At 40.7% G+C, this 20,386-nt stretch overlaps 1 protein-coding gene across 1 annotated transcript in view; it reads right to left on the minus strand.

Moving 5' to 3' along the window:
- The window catches only part of lrp2b (low density lipoprotein receptor-related protein 2b), a 51,131-nt gene that overhangs the window by 8,664 nt on the left and 22,081 nt on the right, over window positions 1–20,386 (minus strand). The window contains exons 31-64 of the mRNA XM_005949283.3: window positions 19,182–19,310; window positions 18,834–19,000; window positions 18,441–18,584; window positions 17,760–17,869; window positions 17,097–17,274; window positions 16,797–17,010; window positions 15,763–15,999; window positions 15,459–15,650; window positions 14,876–15,348; window positions 14,023–14,470; window positions 13,766–13,931; window positions 13,483–13,641; window positions 13,100–13,389; window positions 12,764–12,967; window positions 12,397–12,639; window positions 11,972–12,097; window positions 11,758–11,877; window positions 11,431–11,562; window positions 11,088–11,289; window positions 10,689–10,984; window positions 9,137–9,653; window positions 8,657–8,812; window positions 8,290–8,460; window positions 7,933–8,156; window positions 7,666–7,843; window positions 7,378–7,574; window positions 6,903–7,148; window positions 6,328–6,456; window positions 5,354–5,473; window positions 5,032–5,148; window positions 4,794–4,910; window positions 3,376–3,513; window positions 3,095–3,217; window positions 956–1,084 (exon numbers count right to left, since the gene is read on the minus strand). Of these exons, the coding sequence (XP_005949345.1) occupies window positions 956–1,084; window positions 3,095–3,217; window positions 3,376–3,513; window positions 4,794–4,910; window positions 5,032–5,148; window positions 5,354–5,473; window positions 6,328–6,456; window positions 6,903–7,148; window positions 7,378–7,574; window positions 7,666–7,843; window positions 7,933–8,156; window positions 8,290–8,460; window positions 8,657–8,812; window positions 9,137–9,653; window positions 10,689–10,984; window positions 11,088–11,289; window positions 11,431–11,562; window positions 11,758–11,877; window positions 11,972–12,097; window positions 12,397–12,639; window positions 12,764–12,967; window positions 13,100–13,389; window positions 13,483–13,641; window positions 13,766–13,931; window positions 14,023–14,470; window positions 14,876–15,348; window positions 15,459–15,650; window positions 15,763–15,999; window positions 16,797–17,010; window positions 17,097–17,274; window positions 17,760–17,869; window positions 18,441–18,584; window positions 18,834–19,000; window positions 19,182–19,310 (6,792 nt within the window). The remainder of the gene's footprint in view (window positions 1–955; window positions 1,085–3,094; window positions 3,218–3,375; window positions 3,514–4,793; window positions 4,911–5,031; window positions 5,149–5,353; window positions 5,474–6,327; window positions 6,457–6,902; window positions 7,149–7,377; window positions 7,575–7,665; window positions 7,844–7,932; window positions 8,157–8,289; window positions 8,461–8,656; window positions 8,813–9,136; window positions 9,654–10,688; window positions 10,985–11,087; window positions 11,290–11,430; window positions 11,563–11,757; window positions 11,878–11,971; window positions 12,098–12,396; window positions 12,640–12,763; window positions 12,968–13,099; window positions 13,390–13,482; window positions 13,642–13,765; window positions 13,932–14,022; window positions 14,471–14,875; window positions 15,349–15,458; window positions 15,651–15,762; window positions 16,000–16,796; window positions 17,011–17,096; window positions 17,275–17,759; window positions 17,870–18,440; window positions 18,585–18,833; window positions 19,001–19,181; window positions 19,311–20,386) is intronic.

Raw genomic sequence — 20,386 nt, forward strand, 5'->3', positions numbered from 1 at the left:
CAGTGGTGGAGAGGTCATGATCTGGGCTCATTTTGCAGCCACACAACCTGGGCATGTTGCAGTCATTGAGCCACAAACTCCTCTGTCTGACAGATAAAGCTTGGCTGAAATTGGGTTGTGTAACAGGACAATGATATGAAGCAAATCTACAACAGAATGGCTGAAAAAGAAAAGACTCCAAAGTCCAGCCAGTTTGACATCCTGTGGTGGGACCTTAAGATAGCTGTGCATCAACAAATGCCCACAAACCTCAATGAAGGGAAGCAATGTTGTAACGAAGAGTGGGACAAAATTCCACAGTGGCGTGAAAGACTAATAAACTCATACAGAAAATGATTACTATTGCTGATAAAAGTGGGTCTAAAAGCTGTTAAATGATGGCCTTTAGTTCTTACTGCTTCTTTAGCTTAACCTTTGCTAAATAAATAATGAGACCATGTCATGTTGATGTTCATGTCTGGTTATGTTTAAGTTATTTTAGGACCCAGTAAAGACCAGATGATTTTTATTATGTCCTGGGTGGCAAATTTCATTAGAATATTGAAGTAATTATCTATATTTGTGCTGTGCAAAAATCTCATTAATTTGACAACAGTTATAATACTGTTATCCTATAATTCTCTCTGATTATGAGAATATATCTCCTCTTTCTGTAGAAGAGCACATAATCTCAATTATGTAATATTATACATAGATCCATGCCATATTTCCTACTGATTGCACAATACATTTGTTTTTGTTTTGGTCAATATAATGCTTGGATTCGTTTTTCTGCCTGAACCAAAACACCGTAAATCTTTTATTAAAGCTCCGTGAAAACACCATCATCACTCGTCCTAAAGGATTCATGCTGTTTTTTCCCAGGAACATTTAATTCCAGCCATTGAGTTAAAGTGAAAAGACGATGCTGTCCTCCTGCCAGGAAGCTGAAGAAGTCTTTTGTTGTGGCACTTACTGCAGCCCATTTCGTCTGTGCGGTCTCCACAGTTGTCATTGTGGTCACACACGTATTGCAGGGGCACGCAGTGTCCGTTGGTGCATTTAAACTCCTCCAGTGTGCAGGGGGCCAGTGTGGGCTCGCGGCCTGTGAAGGACACAGTCGAGATGAATCATCAGCACAAGTATTCAGAAATGGTTGAGTGGGTATACAGCCCACCTCTGAAAGCGTCACCTCCACTTATCTAAGATTAAATTCAGAGCTTTTTCTAGAAGCTCTTTACTTCTAAATTTTCAAACACAACTCCTCCCACTAGATTAAAGCGTAAACATGCTTTCGTGATGCACATATACGCCTTTCACTCATGCTTGTGTATCACAGAATTGCACATCTTTACTGTCTCCTGCCAACAAACAAGTGGATTTAGATGAGCAAGCCAATGTCCACCTCTGCTCTGAACCAAACTATTTAATCTCCTCTCAAAATAATTTGCTCTGATTGATGTTTAAGCTGATTGTGTAACAATTCCATACAACAGACTTTTTCCTTATCCTTGTTATGTTTCAGCTTTGTGTCCTGTGCAGGCACTGATGTCATTTTGGGATTTCCCATTTGACTGGCTTTAAAGAGGAAAGTTCAGGATTAGCATTGTTGTTTGGACTAATGCCTGACAATCCCATGATAAGAGGTGCATTTGCTGAAACTAATATGCAATCTGATTATGTTCACATACAAAAAGGAGTGATTATATATCTATCTATATATATAGATATCTATCTATCTATCTATATCTATATATATATATCTATATATATATATATAGATATATCTATATATATCTATACTATCTATCTATATATCTATCTATCTCTATATATATCTATCTATCTCTATCTATCTATCTATCTATCTATATATATATATATCTATATATATATATATATATCTATTAATATCTATCTATCTATCTATCTATATATCGATAGATAGATATCTAATATAATATATATATAGATATAGATATAGATATATATAGATATATATAGATATATATATATATAGATATATATATATATATATATAGATATAGATATAGATATATAGATATAGATATATAGATATATATATATAGATAAATATATATATATATATAAAAATATTATATATATGCACATTCACACACACACACACACATATAAAGTATTTCCCCCCTTTCTGATTTATTTTGTTGTTTTTTCTGCATATTTGTCACACTTACATGTTTCAGATCACAAAAAAATGTTAACACTACACAATAAATACAAAATGCTATTTTCAAATGATGGTTAAGGGGAAAAAATGACCTTCTGTCCCTTCTTTTAAACCTAATAAGTGATTATTCCCTTGGCAGTGAGAGATAAATTCTGATAAGCGGCAATATGTTTTTCAAGTTGCTTCTTTAGATTTAAGTCTGGACTTTGACTGGGTCACTCCAAAACGTTATTCTTTTGTTGTTGTTTGTTCTTTATGCTGGAGTGTTTACATAACCCCAGTACTCTTGAGTTTCAGTTCAATTCAGTTTTATTTATATTGTGCCAAATCACAATAATAGTTGTCTGAAGATGCTTCATATTGCAAGGTAAAGACCCTAAAATAACACAAAGAAAACAGAGAAAACCCCAACAATCATATGACCCCCTATGAGCAAGCACTGTGGTACAGTGGGATGGAAAAACTCCCTTTTAACAAGAAGAAACCTCCAGCTGAACCAGGCTCAGGAAGAGGCGACCATCTGCCATAATCAGCTGGGGTTGGGGAGGAAGACAGGCAAAGGACAGGGTAGTATAAACTGCATTCTGTATTTCCTCTGGCTGGTCTAACGTTAAAATGAATTTGATTGTCTGTAAGATGTAAATGTGAAAAATATGCAAAAACACAAAACTGAGAAGGAAACATATACTTTTTCACGGCACCATATATTTACACAGTACACTAAACATAGTTTATGCAGAGGGCAACTACAAAACATCAATGTTTATCCCTCTATATTGCCAAATGTTCAGCTGTCCTTTTCCATTACTCTACGTCCAATAACTGATCAGATTTGTGCATTTAAATGTACATTTTTAGTCATGCTAAAATATGCAGATTGCAGGAATGTGTGAGTGGGAGTCATACAGAGGTCTTCTTTCTCATCACTGCCGTCTCCACAGTCGTCCTTCTTATTACACAGCACTCCAGCATAGACACAGTAGCCGTTGTCACAGCGGAACCGAGACGGCATCTCACAGGTGATGTTCACTGGTTAAACACAAGCAAATGTGACTTGAGCCCAATGTCTATATGTGTGTGTGTGTGACTTTCATTTAAAAGAAAGTCACATATATATACACACTCACACATCTATCTACCTACCTATCTATATAGATATACATAAAAATAAATAACAAGCTTCTCACAGCATAAGTTGAGTTGCTCATCAGATCTGTCCCCACAGTCATCAATGCCATCACACACCCAGCCTTGGTTCACACAGATGTGGTTCGCACACTGGAACTGGTGCTCAGGGCAGTAACGGCCTCCAGGGTATCGAGTAGCTGGAAAGATCGGGAAAATAAGAGAGATAGTTTGCACATTATTACTAAAATCTGTTGATTTATTTTCCTGTCTTTACCAAGGTCGTGTTTTAAACGGTCTTTCTTAAAGAGATATATCAGTGGAGAAATAAAACCAACCAGCACTGCACACCATTCTGGTCACTGTTTCTCTTAAAGCTGCCCCTTTTCAAAGTTGGTCCACTTCTTTTAACTTTCTTTTTAATGCCACAGTTATTTGAATTATCGCTGGTAACTTTTCTCTGATTTGTGCCGTCTTTGGACATGCTGGTGGGTAGATTTTTCTATTTTCTACAAATATGTTATTACCACTTTCCTTCCACAGCCCTGCTGCTGCTGCTGCTGCTGCTGCTGCTGCAGCATGGCAACCAGAAGAACAAAAACTGACATGTTCCCAGAAATCAAAGGACGACATGCAGAGAAAGCATAGGGGAACCAAGTGATGAGGCAAAAACAGATGGGTCCAAGCGGCAGAGAGTTTTCTTCAATCATCACAGACAATCTGAGATTGCTGGATGCGAGAAGAGCTGAGGGGACTTTTTTTTCTTTCAGTGTATGGTTGCATATTTTACAGAGACAAGGATACAGCAATTACTCTGAATTCCCACTGTTACCATTTCAGAGGCGCTTTGGGCAAACAGGAATAAATCCAAGTGTGGAAAGTGAAGACACGGATGGCTTGCAGCTTTCATCAACAGCAAATGAAGCCACCCTGGTTACATTACCTTGGAGGAACATATCAACAGACATATCTCTGACTTTAAACTGTTAGCTGAAAGAATACCTTAACGGATTAATGGATGGAGTGCTTGTATAATTGTCCAGCTTTCATATATTCAAATAACAGTTACAATTTATCATAGAGAGAAAAGGAAAGAATGCAGGGAAATGACTGCAGTTGATGGTTTGATCTCACTTCCTGGATGACCAGAGCCCTACAGGTACAAAGTTCAACCACACCAAATTATTCAATGTGTGTTCAAATGTGAAAAAAGGATAAATCTTGTATAGCTACTCTGTGGTTTAATTACTGGGGTAAACTAATATGCAGTTTTAAACCATCTTATTGTGTTTCTCACCTCATTTAAGCTTTAAGCAAAAACTGTATATCCCTGTCTGCTGTTAGACTGTTGTGCCACATTTTCATTCTTTTGAAGCCTTAAAGCCTGAATAATTACCTCAAACACATATAAACAGAAAAAAATAAATAAATAAAACTGCGGGGGCCCAGAGTGCCATTAATTTTCACGCTGTAAACTTACGACAGCTGGTCTCATCTGACAGATCCAGACAGTCGGGTCGGTTGTCGCACTGCAGAATAGCGGGGATACAGTGACCCGAGTCACATTGGAAAAAACCTGGACGACATGTCTGCAACTCTGGAAGAGAGCCAAGATGTTATGTTGATGTGTGTGTTTGCGCCCGTGTGTGTTTTGTTTACGGCTGGATGTAATTTTAAGGAGGCCGAGGAGTTAGCATGAGGAGGAGGCGTCTGCTCACCGCAGTCTCGCTCGTCCGAGTTGTCCCCACAGTCGTTGACATGGTTACACGTCCAGCTTCCGGGAATGCACTGCTCGTTGTCACATCGAAACTCACTTTCAGAGCACGGCCTTGGCTCTAGAGACACACACACACACACACACACACACACACACACACACACACACACACACACACACACACACACACACACACACGTGTTCAATATGAGATGTCTGGCCGCTGTGATATGAGGCTTCAAACTACATGAGTAAAAAGCAGTCAGAAGAAACATTTTTAATAAGAAGACATTTTTTGAAACAGATTGAACTGAAAAACTTACGGCAGTTTCTCTCGTCTGAGCTGTCGCCACAGTCATTAGAGCCATCGCACTGCCAGCGGATGGGAATGCAGCGGTGATTGTCACAACGGAAATCTCCCAGAGGGTCACAGGTCACTTCCTCTGTTATAAAGCAGCAGCACAAAAGGTGTTTGAACATGTGGTCATGAGAACATTTTGGGAAATAAGATTTTTAACCTGCTGAAACCAAAGACTTAAAGGTAAAGTGTGTCAATTTTTAGGTTACTTAATAGAATAAAAGAAGGTTGTACTCATAAATATAAATTGATCAGTGTGTTATTACAGCTTCCAACAGATTGATGCATTTTCATAAACTTAGAATTAATCCATTAAAAATACATAGAAGTCGGCGCCAGTTTGTGGAAGCCCCACAATCTTGCAAATAGTGGCCAACATGTCATCGCTGTCAGGGCTCTAAGACATGGAAATATAAATAAAAAGACGCTTATTTATTCCTGACATTGTCAGTAGACTGCAATCTGCATCCTACTGACATCTGGTGGTGATATCTTATACACTGTAGCTTTAACTTCATGAGTTTTTAGCCTTTTTAACACAGCTTGATACATTTTCACTAATAAATACTAATTGTGTGTGACCACCTTCTTACAGTGTAATTTCTGTCTATATAGGATGATGCATCTTTGCTATTTGTTTTTACTGTTCTGCATTACACCCATTATTATTTAATCTTTGGAACCGGAGCTTTAAAGTCGTCTACAGCCAAGGCTGAAACGAATAAATATGTTATTTAATGATTGAGTGGTGCAAATGATCTGTAAAGGTATTCAGATTTCTTTTTCTGGATTAGAAACTACAAGCATTGCAGAGCTTGAACTTTTAAAGTACACCACAATATCATCAGATCTTTAGGAACTAATTTAAGATTTTGACACATGTGCAGTATGCAGCTGGTCTGACAGCCCCGACACGTCTGCTGACACATGAGCACTGACCGCAGCCTTCCTCGTCGCTGTTGTCGATGCAGTCGTTTGAGCCGTCGCAGCGGGCCCACTGAGGAATACAGCGGTAGTTTGTCTTGCAGGAGAACTCTGTATCCTCATCACACTTGTAGTCTGGACCCACTGTGGAGACAAGGCGACAGAGACATCAGGCAAAGGATGGAAGGAAAGTGGTGAGATTAGTAGTAAGATCGAAAATAAAGTCTGCAAGGTGACAAGAGGGTGAGAAATAATGAGGGAGGATGAGTTGAGACAGAGCCAGACAGACAGTAATTAGAAGCAGACGGAAGAGGGGGAGGAGGGATTGACTGTGCAACTTAAATTTAGAAAAATCAACACTACGTGCAGCTTCATTAATTCACCCAGGTTACACCTGCGCTGTGTCTGAATCGATTGTATATCTCTGAAACAGATAAGTCGATGCTTGATTAAACGGTCGTGCGGTTCTGCAAAGTGCACGGCTATTATCAATTAAGCTGCTCCTTTTGTGCTCATCACAGACAGACATGGGGGAAAGAAAAGGAAATCATGGTTGGCACATATTTAATTCGCGTGACAGTAACACTCACTGCAGACTTCATACGGCTCATCAGATCCATCACCACAGTCGTCCTGGGCATCGCACACATACATTGACGGCACGCAGCGGCCGTTTGCACACGTGAACTCTCCCGGTTTACAGGTCTTCTGGGAGCAAGTCTCCGCATCCTCATCGCTGCCATCTGTACAGTCAACTATTCCATCGCAGTGCCAGGACACAGGAATGCACCTTTTGTTTTTACACTGGAACTGGTTTCCAGCGCAGCGGTGATCGCCTGTGAGGACAGGAAACAGGTTTAACATTGAACCCTCTTCCTGAAAACAGGCTTTCATTTTCAGCAGAAAGAAAGAAAGAAAAAAAAAGAGAAAAAGGAAAAAATAAAGGCCTAAAATAATCATAGTTAAAAACTTGAATCTGGTAAACGTAAAGTATTTTTTTCTGTTCAATTTTTATTTGATTGAGTTATTTAGAGTTCGTATTCAGGATTCAGGAAACTGTCATACTGCAGAGAGCAGCATCCTCATCTGAGCCATCAGGGCAGTTTTGGTGGCCGTCGCAGAGGAAGCCGGGGTAGGTGCAGTTGCCATCTTGACACTGGAACAGGCCAGCTGAACAGTAGCGAGGTGGGCAGGTCTGAGGTTCATCCGAGCCATCACCACAGTCCGACTGACCATCACACTTCCACCATATCGGAACGCACCTAAGAACAAGAAAATGTACAAAATTTTTTTACCCCTAATGATGGTTAATAAGCAGTACAGTAAAGTATCATGACTTTCTGTCACACTGACTTCTCATTGTCCCCACAGCGGAACTGGGTACTGGAGCAGTCAGCAACACACTGGATCTTAAATCCAACAGCCACACCAATGAAGTGATCGGGACACTCGCAGGTAGCTCGCTGCCCTCCAGGCGCGATCAGACACAGATGACTGCAGGTCAGGTCATGGGACGAGCAAGGGTTCTCACCTGGGGAATAAGACGATTAAATATAAATTATCTTCTGCCGTCCATTGTGATGCCGGGAATATAATAGCACACAGCTGTCATATACTTACTTCGAGGCTGCCTGTAGGGATGGTAGACGTGAATGTCATAGGGGCGATGGGTGTTGTTGCCCATAACTGTACGCTCCTCGCCAGTGTACTTATGAGCTTTTTCCACAGTATGCGTGTTCCAGTCTGTCCAGTAGACCCAGTCCTCAAATAGAGAAACAGCAAATACATGGGGAAGCGAGCCAGCGATGGCCCGGTGCCGATTCTGGCCGTCCATGTCTGCAAAGCTAAGATGCACAGAATAGGGAGGTTTATACACAATGTGATTAATTCACATGTAGAAACATAAAGAGAAATCAATGTTTAGATAATTCAGTGCAACACAGAATAAACATTCTGTGGGATACTTCATGAACTCACTCCAAAAAGTTAAGGTGGGAATCAGCAAAGAAGATCTTGTTGTTGGTGTAGTCTATAGTTAGAGCATTAGGCCACTCCAGCTTGGTTGTGATAATTGCACTGATATTTGTTCCATCCATGCCAGCTCTGCCGATATATGCTGCGTCACCCCAGTCGGTCCAGTACAGCCATCTGGGCAAAAGAGGGCAGGAATGAAGGAATGAGGGATGAGGAAAAGTCGAAGCAAAGGAATGGGAACAACTAAAAACCGGGAGGCGGAAACAACTGCACACGTTTGGTTTTAGAGTCAATCATAGATTTTCTCTGTATGTGTGTGTGCGTGTGTGTGTGTGTGTCTGTGTGTCTGTGTGTGTGTGTGTGTGAATACCCATATTTAGGGTTAACAGCCACAGCACGAGGTCTGGTGATAACGTAGGTGTGATTTCTATCTGTAAAGTGTCCCGACAGCAGTTTCTTCTGGTAGCGCCCATCCAGCTCCATCACATGAACTGAGCTGTAATACCTGTCCACCCAGTACAACTTCCTGCAGGAGACAGGAAGGAGAAAAATTAAATAAATATATAAATTAAAAAGATGTTGTTTGTGAAACACATAGATGCAAAGTTAATAAAAATTACCCCATTCATATTCTCTTTTTCTTTATTTTGTATATGGAAGTGTGCGTGTGTGTGTTTACTCAGGATGTATTTTGTGCTCTGAGAGCGATTTGCTAGTTATAAAAAATAAAATAGGAGTACATGTGCAAACAATTGTTTTCCAATTGTGCGAATCACTTCTTGTTACTTAATGACCTAAATACTTATATGTAACAGATTATTATCTATTAGGTTTCTCCTGTTTTACAAACCTGCCAACCCAGTCCAGCGCCAGGCCTTCAGCTCCTCCTATATCGTTGCTCACCAGCGTCTCCCTGTCGCTCCCATCGAAGCGCATCCTCTCAATCTTTCCTGCCCCTACATCCAGCCAGTACAGCCTCTTCTCATAGTGATCAAATTCTAATGCCACCACATTTGTCAGGCCCTGCAGGACTATGCTCAACTGTAACCCGTCAGTGGTCAAATTGCGGATGTAGTAGCGATTGGTATACAAGAGGTATGGGTTGATGCCGCTGTTCTGACGGCAGGTGCGTCCATCCGGTTCGCGGATGTACCCTGGGGCGCATTTGCAGTGGTATGAGCCAAAACTGTTCTCGCAGATCTGGCTGCAGACGGCGGGTGTGCTGACACACTCGTCGAGGTCCTCGCAGGCTTTGCCATCTGGCATGAGCTGGTAGCCTCGGTTGCAGGAACAGTAATAACCGGTGAGGGTGTCAGTGCAGATTTGGGCGCACTTGTGGACTGCTGGGTTGAGACACTCATTAATTCCTAAAGAGAATAAAGAAAAAGTGAGAAGCTGAGCAAAGACAGAATATGGATGAGGTTTTAAGACCTGCAGCAAAAATACAGGTAACAAGAGCACTCAAAGAGCACAACTCTCCATGAAGGGCAAGAGCTATACTAAAACTCTGATGGTTTATCATAGTGAAAATGTATAATTTTGTATTGAAACAAGAATGTTTTAAAAGAGCTCAAACAATGACAGTGCTTATGTTTTACGGTGACTAATATATTGCTTTAAAATGTGGAGATTAACCAATGGAATCTCAAATGAGCCTTTTTCCTCATTTGTGTCACCCTGACCTTTGACTCATGACTTTAAAGTATTGCGTACTAAAATTGTGTATTTTATTATCTTTGCCCACATGATTGGAGGTGATTGACTGAAATCTTTGGTTTCTATAAACTGTAAAAAAAATTCGATTACATTTAAATTGACTTTTGGTGCAAACATTGAAGGTCAAGATTGGCCTGCTTAGCCAACCCAGGTACTCACGTCCCCCAAGGCCCTCTATATTATTGTCAAGTTTAAGGACAATCCATAAAACATTTTCACAGATATTCATATTTGACGTGACCTCTGATTTTCACCAAAATTAAATCATCCTGAGCTGTTTTTTGTGTCTACTGTCACAAAATCTGCAAATGTGTATCTTGAAAACTGTGGATGTTGGACTGCTAACAAACAAACAGACAGACAGACAAATACGTCTCATTACATACTCCATCTTTTCAGAATAAATCATCAGTATTTATAATATGTAGCACAAAGAAACCTGTATAAATATACATATATTTATAAAAGCAAACATTTTCATAAAATATGAAAGCACATAGGCTTGGTCTGATTGTCAAATATACTTTTTGTGACACCTTATCTTTTTTCATTAAATATACTTTAACCATATGCATGTGAAGATTTGTGCAACCAAAGTTTCTTTTAGATGCTGTATGACAAGGAAATACAGTTCATGAATTCTATCAAAAATGTCCCACAGTTTTCCATATTTGTTTGCCTCTTACCGCAGCCTTTTTCATCACTGTCGTCCTGACAGTCCTTCTGTCCATTGCACACCTTATTGGAATCGATGCACTCTCCCGACTTGCACATGTACTGTTGAGGAGAGCAGGTGGGCTGAGGCGTGAGGCACAAGCTGTCCGCCTCGTCCGAACCATCCAAACAGTCGTTCTGTCCGTCGCAGATGTAGAAAGAGTAGATGCAGGCTCCGTTACTGCAGGTGAACTGGTTGCTGCTGCAGGTATCATACGTACAGCGCAACTCATCGCTGCCATCTCCGCAGTCATTCACGCGATCACAGCTACAGAAGAGTAGTGATTAATTACTTGCCTGACAATAGAATTTGTCTCGAGACCAGTAAACGGATCTCTACTTTTATTCAATCACACATGTGCCACACTTACTGGAAGGGGATGAGGATGCAAAGCCCGTTGGCGCAGGCAAACTCATTCATGTGGCAGGTCCGGTTGGGACAGTTCTGGAGCTCATCAGCTGCATTGGCACAGTCTTTCTCCCCATCACACACAAAGCTTAAAGGCACACAGCGTGGATGGCCCGGGTACCAGGTCGGACAGGTGAACTGGTCAGAACTACAGGTTCGTTGGCCTCCAGGTGACAATATGATATTAAAAAGCAAAATTGATGAAAGTGTGTGAGAATGCTAACCTGAGATTATATAAACGAATCAAAATATTGAGCAGCCTAACGCTGCACAAATAATGACGACATATCTAACTGGTGTCTCACCACATTCCAGCTCAGGAGCCTCGTCACTGTTATCCCAGCAGTCATTGTTGCCATCGCACACCAGTGACTCAGGGACGCAGTTTCCATTGGTACAAGTGAAATGGTTTGGACTGCATGTTCTGATTATATCTTCTGCACAGTAGAAAACACAGAATCACATTTAAATGATGATGGGAAGTGTGAACTGAAAGAGAAAAAAAGGGCTGGCTTGCTTCATACAAGTGTGTCTTCCTTATGCAAAACACGAGTCACTATGGAAACTCACATCAAACCTAAAGTATAAAAGTCTTTGAATTTAAGTTAGCTGCACTAATGTTGAGCACTCACCACAAGAGGGAGGTTCATCTGTCCCATCAGTGCAGTCTTTGATGGAGTCACATACCCAAGTCTGAGGGATACACTTTCCTACATCACAACGGAACTGATCGGGAGCACATGTACGCCCCGCTGTAACACACATAAGCGCAAGTTTGCATAGATTTACATCTTTATTGATGTGCAGTTCAAATCAGCTGAAGCTACATTCTTTGACTCAGCTCACCACAGAAGAGAGGATTCTCATCACTGTTGTCTCCACAGTTGTTAAAGCCGTCACATAGGTTTCCAGGGTAGATGCAGATGTTGGTGTTGTCACACTTGATCTGGCCATTGGGACATGTACGATCAGCTGGAGAGATGTTGGAAAGACACTAGATCGGATCATTCACCCAAGGCCACTGGCAGCCCTTTGACACTACATACGTAACATTATTTATAACATTATTATTTAGCAATATAGAATAATTTTAGGTGTGAGTACAGTATTTGACTTGAAATTGTCCAACTTTAGTTTCTGGGGAGGAACGGATGGAGAAAACAGTGACTTCAATCTCATCTTTTTTAATTTTTTTCTGTGTTTGCAGTAACCATCTCATTGTCTAACATAATCAAATATTAAGCCCAACAATTAGTCTCGTCATTACTCACGGCAGTTGATTTCGTCGGAGGTAGCGTTGTCCCGACAGTCGTTGTAGCCATCACAGACAAAGCTGGCGCTGATGCAGCGTCCGTTAGCGCAGGTGAACTCGGTAGCAGGGTTACATGTGGGGAAGGGGCAGCCCTGTTCATCACTGTTGTCACCACAGTCGTTTGTGTAGTCACAGGTGTAGCTGAGTGGGATGCAGCGCCCATTGTCGCAGGTGAAGTCTGTGGCTGAGCAGGTGTGGAATGCTGGGGAAGGGTTAAAAGAAACATGAAGGCTTTTGCAGATGTTGGTATAGCTGTTTGCTTCTTGGCTGGCTAAGTTTGTCTGTTTAAATAAGACATTTTGAAAAAAAATGTCCGGATTTCTCACCACAAACTCTCTCGAGCTCATCACTGTTATCGTGGCAGTCATTGTAGCCATCACACTTCCAGCGTGCTAAGATACAGTTACCATTGAGACAGGTAAACTGATCTGCCTGACAGCGTTTCCCCGTGTCTTGTATACAGTCTTTGCCATTGTTTGCCAGATACCAGTTCCCCTCATGAGGACACTGGCACTCAGGGCCGACGGGACCTGAAAAACCACAGGTAACACAGATACCTGAGGTAAGATTCCTTGTATATTTGCTGTCTTTTTCCTGTTGTCTATTACACAACTTAAGGTGGGATTTGGTGCCTTTTTGTGCATCAAAAAGCCTGCTCTTACCAGAAACACAGACATGACTGCAGCCACCGTTGAACTGCTGACAGAAGCTGGAGCAAATCTCCTGCTTTGATTCAGCATGAACGTGAATGTCTTTTGGTAGGTACTCCAGATTCTGGGCTAGCACTGTAAAGCCAGAGCCATCATTCTTACTAGCCCTGAAGACACCTCTTTCAGTCCAGTCGGTCCAGAAGATATCCTGCTTGTAGACAGTCATACCAAATGGATAGCTGAGCCCTTGCATGATCACTTCTCGATTCTCACCAGTCAGGGTCGACCGCTCAATCTTGTCTCTGTAGAAAGAAATTAAAAAAAAGAAAAGAAAATCTGCTGCTTAATCTGTCTCTCTCCTAATTTTTAATTTATATGAGAATAACTAGACATACTGTGAAACATCGACCCAGTAGAGCATCCTCTCCTCATAGTCTATAGACAGTCCGTTGGGTGATGTCAGACCCGTGCTGATGATGACAGTCCGGAAGCTTCCACCCAGTGTTGCCCTCTCAATCTTAGCTGGAGATCCCCAGTCAGTCCAATATAAGTAACTGGAAAGTGAGAAGCATCAGACAGAGTAATAAGAGGGAGCTCAAAGCTATACTTGATAGCATGTTTAATATCTGAAAGTCATCTTCAATCTTTGGACATTTAAGAATATTAGTTTGCTTTTACCCATAGCATGGATCAACAACGATGCCTTTGGGCCGGTTTGCAGGGGCTATGATTGACCGGTTACCTCCATCTACTCCGATCGACTGGACATTACGTTTAAAGTAGTCGGTGAAGTAAAGACGCTTGTTTATCCAGTCAAATGCCAAACCCTCTGGATTGTCCAAATCTAAGCAGCATTTAGAGTATTTGAAATTAAATAAAGTCACAAATGAGAAAAATGAAATGATGAATGTGAAGAGTGATAATGCTTAACTCACTTGAGATGATAGTGACAGGGGGGCTGGTGACAGATGTTGTGGTGATGTAGCCAATCCTGCTCCGACCTATCCCGACATACTGCATGAAGAAAATTCGTTTCTCTCGGAAGTCATAATCCAGGCCCATCACGCCATTGCCCAAGGTCACAGTTGGATAGGGTAGACTATGATCCGTTGGGTCTAACCTCTGGCTATTTAGCGTGTAGCCTGTGGAGAAAACTAAGAACTCATCCGGTTCATAACCACATGATACTCCATTACCAAGAAGTGTCCCGTGGGCACAAGCGCATTTAGGTCCTTGCTTGTCTGGAATGGCAAAGCAGAGCTGCTGGCAGCGTCCGTTGTCTTCGTGGCATGGGTTAAATCCTACCAGATTGGCAGATGTAGGCTGGACATGTGCGTCAAAGATGGTGACGTCCATCAGCTCATCGAGATTGTCTCGGATTACCTGGTAACACCAAAAGTTGTTATTTCTTTGTCAGATAGCATAGGCATAGCACAAGTGAAGAATGATTGTTAAATGCCCACAACTAATTCCAACTGCTATCACAAAAAGTATGCCAATTTTTTGCTCGCTGTTAGCTCAAACTCTCTCTTACAATACTACAGACAGAAAAACGGTTCTTATGTACCCAAGCTAAATTTGACGAGCACTATTATATTATATTATATTATATTATAGCTTAACTATTAAGCAAGTAAACCAAAAACTGACATCAGATGTATTTAATTTCTAGATTCTTAAAAGAGGATTTTCTGTTTACCTGTACTTTATATTATTGTAAGCTATCACTGGAGAGAATGACAGCTAAAACTACAACTGTGTGCTAAATTAGACAAATTCAATGTTCACCTCTGGCTGGTCGGTATTGGCTGGGTCCTTACTGGCTTGGAAGAGCTTTCCAAGCCTTTTATCCACCCACAGCATGTAGTTTCCTAATATAGCTAGTCCCATTGGAGATGGATACCGGCTCCCATACCGAATAATCTGCCTCTCTGTGCCGTCTATGGCCATGCGTGAGATCATATCAAGAACATCATCTGTCCAGTAGAGGAAGTTATTACTGTAATCAACTGTTAGGCCACGAGGTGATGCTAAGCTCTCTGATGCCAACACTGTGCGGTTTGTGCCATCCAGCAAGGCCCGCTCAATCTTCGGTGTCTGACCAGCATCAGTCCAAAAGAGGTAGCGAAGTTTAGGGCTGACAGCCACATCCCGGGGCTGATCCTCAGAGGACTTAATGAGAATCATTCGGAAGGTCGTGTTGATGGCCATCACCTCCAGGTAGGTTTCGGTTTTATGAGCATTGGTGAAATACAAGTTATCTGAAAAAGTAAATAGAGAAATTCTACATTATTTTTGTAGATTCTTTACATTTTACATTAATGCTAATGGAGGTGGATGGATAAAATTGTTGGTGGATGTTGCCACATACTTGCAATCCAGTCAACAGCCAGACCCTGAATGCCTCTTACGCCAACTCCTGAAGGGAGAACTCTGGTGTAATGCCCTCCATCAGTTCTGGCTTTGAAAATACCCTTGTATGTGGAGTAGGTGCTGTTCTCAGTCCAGTACACATAGCCAGATTTAATGTGGGCATCCACCTTATCATGAATGACATATGATGCTGAGAAAAATATCAGAGAGGAACTTGGGTTAACGGATGATTATAATCTATGCTATATAATATGAAAACAGGTTTGAACTTCATATTTCACAACAATAAGAAGCCAACATACATCCGCCAACAGGCACCATAGCTTCAGAGTGGTCAGAGCTGTTTACGTGGAAGCCACGGATATATGAGCGAGTGGAGACAACGGCGAAAGATTCATACTCTTGGCAGCTGGAGCCATCTGGAGATGGGTGAAACCCTGTAGTGCAGGCACAGGTCTTCTTATTGTCGGGTTTGGGCAAACAGAGGTGCGGACAGCCGCCGTTGTTGGAGCTGCAGGCATTAGTGGTTCCTGCTGAGTCTGAGGTGGAAAAGACAGGGTGGCGAAGGCCAGCGTTACTGGATGCCCATATTTGACTGGAGAATAAGAATTTATACCAGATCTCCTGACATGAAAAGGGTTTGACTGATATTATACAAGTAATTTTTGTGTTGTGCCGAATCTGTGACTTTCAGCAAGAGAAAATCTTTGATCATATAAACTAAGTTTGGACTTTTTTTTCTTTTAATTAAACCTGCTTCCCAATATCCTCACATACTTGTCTTCTTCGTATTCTGCGATCTATCTCAAACACAGAGGTGACACACCCTTTTTTGTCAGGAGTCCTAGACTTAAATGCAGCTCAACATAGACAAAGACATAGATGTAGACTTGATTTACACAGTGGGGAAATTCACTTGTTCCAGCAGCACAAAGATCAGGAACAAAAAGTGAATTAGAAATATATTAGAAAAAGTGAAAAGTGAAAAAAAAACGAGTAAGAGAATAGAAAAAAGGCCAAAATATAGTACTACGTACAGATATGTTCAATAAAAAAACCCACAAACATAGACAGTATTGTATATTTTAGTATGCACACACAAGTGAAATCTCCCAAAATGAAAGATCATTTACTTTTTGTGAAAAACAAGAAAATGTTATGAGCAAAACACAAAAAGCTAGATTCAGAAAACGAAATAAAATTAGCCCTAAATATCACTCCCTCAGTCACTGGCTGGTATTAATTGTTATATAATCTAACCAGTCTGCATGAGAACACCAAAAACCCAAAGAACGGACACTTCTGTAGTTATTTGAAAGACACTTGATTCACATACTGTCTCTTGCATGCACTTTGAGACCATGGAGGCCAGACATGCCGCTCCTCATCACCACCATATTGGCGCCAGTGTCCTTCTCCACCCTCTCAATGACCTCATAGTCCAGGTCAGTGTAGTAGAGGTAATTTTGGTAAATAGTCAGCCCCCATGGATGGGACAGACTGCTGACCACTGTCACACGGCTTGCCCCGTCCATAGTGCCACGCTCAATCTGGGAAAATAAGAACGAACTGAAAATATTAAAGTGATCACATTTCTAGTTAAAGTCTACATATTAAACAGGTAACTTGTACTCACCACCCCTGTGCCAGCCACGCCCCAGTACAGTTTCATGGTGGAGATGTCAGCAGTGATGAACCCTATGTTAGCCATGCTGCCTGTGTAGAGGTTCACAAGGTTGCTGCCATCCATGTCAGCGCTGGCGACCTTTGGAGGAACTCCACTGTCCGACCCCTTGTCTGACCAAAATAACTTTCTGTGGATGGAAAGGTTAAACATGACAAGTGATGTGATCTCAGCGAGTCATACCGCCAATTTCTCCTCCCATTCAGTCAAACGTCACACCTATACGCAAGATTTGCTGCTGGTGCCACACTAATGCTGATAGGTAACAGGATGTTAAGGTCCAAAAAACAGAGATTTCTTAGATTTTATGCTAAAAAAGTTACATTAGGTTAGTTTCACTAAAATGAAAAAATATTCTAATATCATGTAGACATTCAGTTAAATGATGTCTTGGACCAAGTTACTGTTTTAATTGGGTTATATATGTCACAGGAAGCAAAAGTGAGGGGAATATGTTGCCAACATATTCACCAGCCAACTATTGTCTTCTTAATGGTAATGAGGGTGCTGTGTACTGTGTAGTATGTATTATCTAAATATAATAATAAAAAAACTAAATAGCGCTGATCAAGGTAATTATATGTATTTATTAATTTTTATGAACATGTGATTTACCCTCGGGCTGGATCCAGCACAATTCCAATGGGCTCTCCTACTCCCTCTGGTTTTCCGTTAGAGGTGATAAGGATCTTCCTGTAATGCTCACTTCCATCAACACGGATAACCTAAGTGCGACATTGTATTTTATTTACGTCTACTAAAAAAAAAATCCCCCAATAAATAATAAATGCAAAAAACCAAAAGGCAAATCATAACCTGCTGGTTAAAACAATAAAGGTTAATTTTAGCACTGAGCAAATGTTCAGCAGTCACTTTATAAAAAATTGAATCTGCAATCAAAAAGATACAAAACCTCTGAGTTAACCATGCATAGCATTTTTAATTGTAGGTTGTTGTAATAATTTGCTAAACTAAACTTCTTCAAGTAACAAAAATTTGAAAATATATCGATTTAATAAATAATAAAAATAAAAATAAAATAAAATAGTAATATACCACAATAATATCCAACAAAAAAGGGAAAAAAAGGAAATGAGTATATTTGATTTGGGGTATTTTTGGTAATTAAACACAACACCATGACGACATCTGTATTTAATCTTTTTTGCCACGGTGTTTTCTGATCTCTTCTAATTCAAGTGTTGTTTACTTGTTTGCAGGTACAAGTGAGCCTAGGCATGACAGCATCTTATCAGTAATTGATAATCAAATGATTCTGTGTCTCACTATGCTTACTTCAATGGTTTTGGCAGTGGGATTGGTGTAATACATTATTCGGCCTATCCAGTCAAAAGCCAGACCGGCCGGTGAGCCCATGAAAGCAGCTGGAGCAAACTGAGTTTTGTTTGTTCCGTCGGTTTTCACTCTCCAAATCGAATCCTAGCATGAGAACAAAAGAGTCAATTAATTTAAAAGAATTATTCAGAATCTGCAGGTACTATTGATGTGCACTGATCTCATTTTTCTTCTGTTTTAAACTTATTCAAATTTAAAATGAAATACAATTTCCTTCCTAATATAATGAATTGATTGTAATAAGACATCTTAGAATCTATGCATGTTTCACACTCAAATCTATTGCATGTTATAAAACTCTTTCCGCCTCTTCAGTTTAAGACCTCCACTCACAGTGCTCTGCACCCAATAGACAAACTGCTCCTGATCATCAAAGTCAATGTCCTGCCCCTGGCTGATGCCAGACACTGGGGTCATTGCATTGTTGGAAGGGTCTGTGGGATCCAGGGGAATGCCAAAAATCACAGTATCCCTAACCACCATTAAGAAGGGAGTCTCATCTAGAAATGAATGGAGAAGAACAAAGAGATGCACAGTTGTAGGAGAGATTTTTTTTTAGCAAAACATTTACAAAAGGAATATTAACCACGAGCAGAAAACTCATTACTGACACTGATTTGTATTCAGCACTGTTAAATTCTGCAAACAGTGAGGCAGAGAAAGGTGTAAAACCAAAATTACCTTTAACACAGGTGCGCTTGTCAGCATCCAGCTTCCAACCTGATTGGCAGTGACAGGTGTAGTACCTGGGTCTCAGTGTTGACAGCAGGCACAGCTGAGTGCACAGGTGTTCGCTGCATGGGTTGATGGCTAAACACAAAAGCACAGAGTCACTTTCAGCCTTGAAATCGAATTCATTAAACTATCACACTGGTATCATTAAAAGAAGAATTTAGTGAACAAACAGATGACAAATGAAAGGAACAAGCTGAGTCTTCCACGCTCACAGTGAAGGGATCTGGTGCCTCTGGGAGCATTTTGCTGGCATGATTTGATCCACCTATTTTCTTTAGGGTATCAAAATTATGCCCCAGGGGACCAGAACTGATAAGGACCTCCTCCATGTCCATTCATACTACCCCAAAGTAACCAAGTAATATATAAACATTTACATGACAGAAAGTTGTTGTTTATTCACTATTTACAATATAAATTTCTACTTTTATAGTGGGTTCACAATAGAAAGGAAAAAAGAACATTCTCTGTGAAGAGTTAAACTTTGTTTTTTTTTTGTGTTTTTTGTTTTGTTTTTTTGCCTGTCCCGTTTGGCTCTTTTACCATCAGAATTGTTGTCTAAAGGCAAAGAAAGATGCCCAACGGATTTACTTTACCAAATTGACCATCCCAGCCTTGCCATAATGGTCCATTTGATTCACCTTTTATTGTTTATTTTATTTTCACACACTGAATATGGGACAGACTTTACTGGGGGAAAGAAGGGGAGAAAGAAAGAGGGAAAGAGAAACAGCTGAGAAGAGGGACGGGGAGAAGGGCAAAAACCAAAAACCAACAGAGTGAGCAGAAAAAGAAAAGAAAAAAAAATGCATATATCAATCACCTGGATCACCTGCTGAGAAAGAAAAAAGAAAACAAGCAGAAGAGAACAAGAGTAATAGAATAAACAACATCACAATGATATATGGGAATATGACAGTAAATACTAAATATTACATATTATTGTGCAGCACATAAGATCAACACAACACAGTGTGCTTTGAGGTAGGAGCCAAAAAGGGTGTAGTTTGTGGGTGTGATCACACGTGGTACACCTGTGAGCATGGACGCGCTTGATTTTTTTTAAAAGGTTCCTTCATGTAATGATCTGCTAGAGGGTGTGGGGGGGCCACAGCCCCGTCCTCCAGGGCATGAAGCAGGTATGGAGGAGA

This window comes from Haplochromis burtoni, unplaced genomic scaffold (genome assembly GCF_018398535.1).
Source record: "Haplochromis burtoni strain Fernald_Lab_line unplaced genomic scaffold, NCSU_Asbu1 Contig_642, whole genome shotgun sequence".
Taxonomy (NCBI): domain Eukaryota; kingdom Metazoa; phylum Chordata; class Actinopteri; order Cichliformes; family Cichlidae; genus Haplochromis; species Haplochromis burtoni.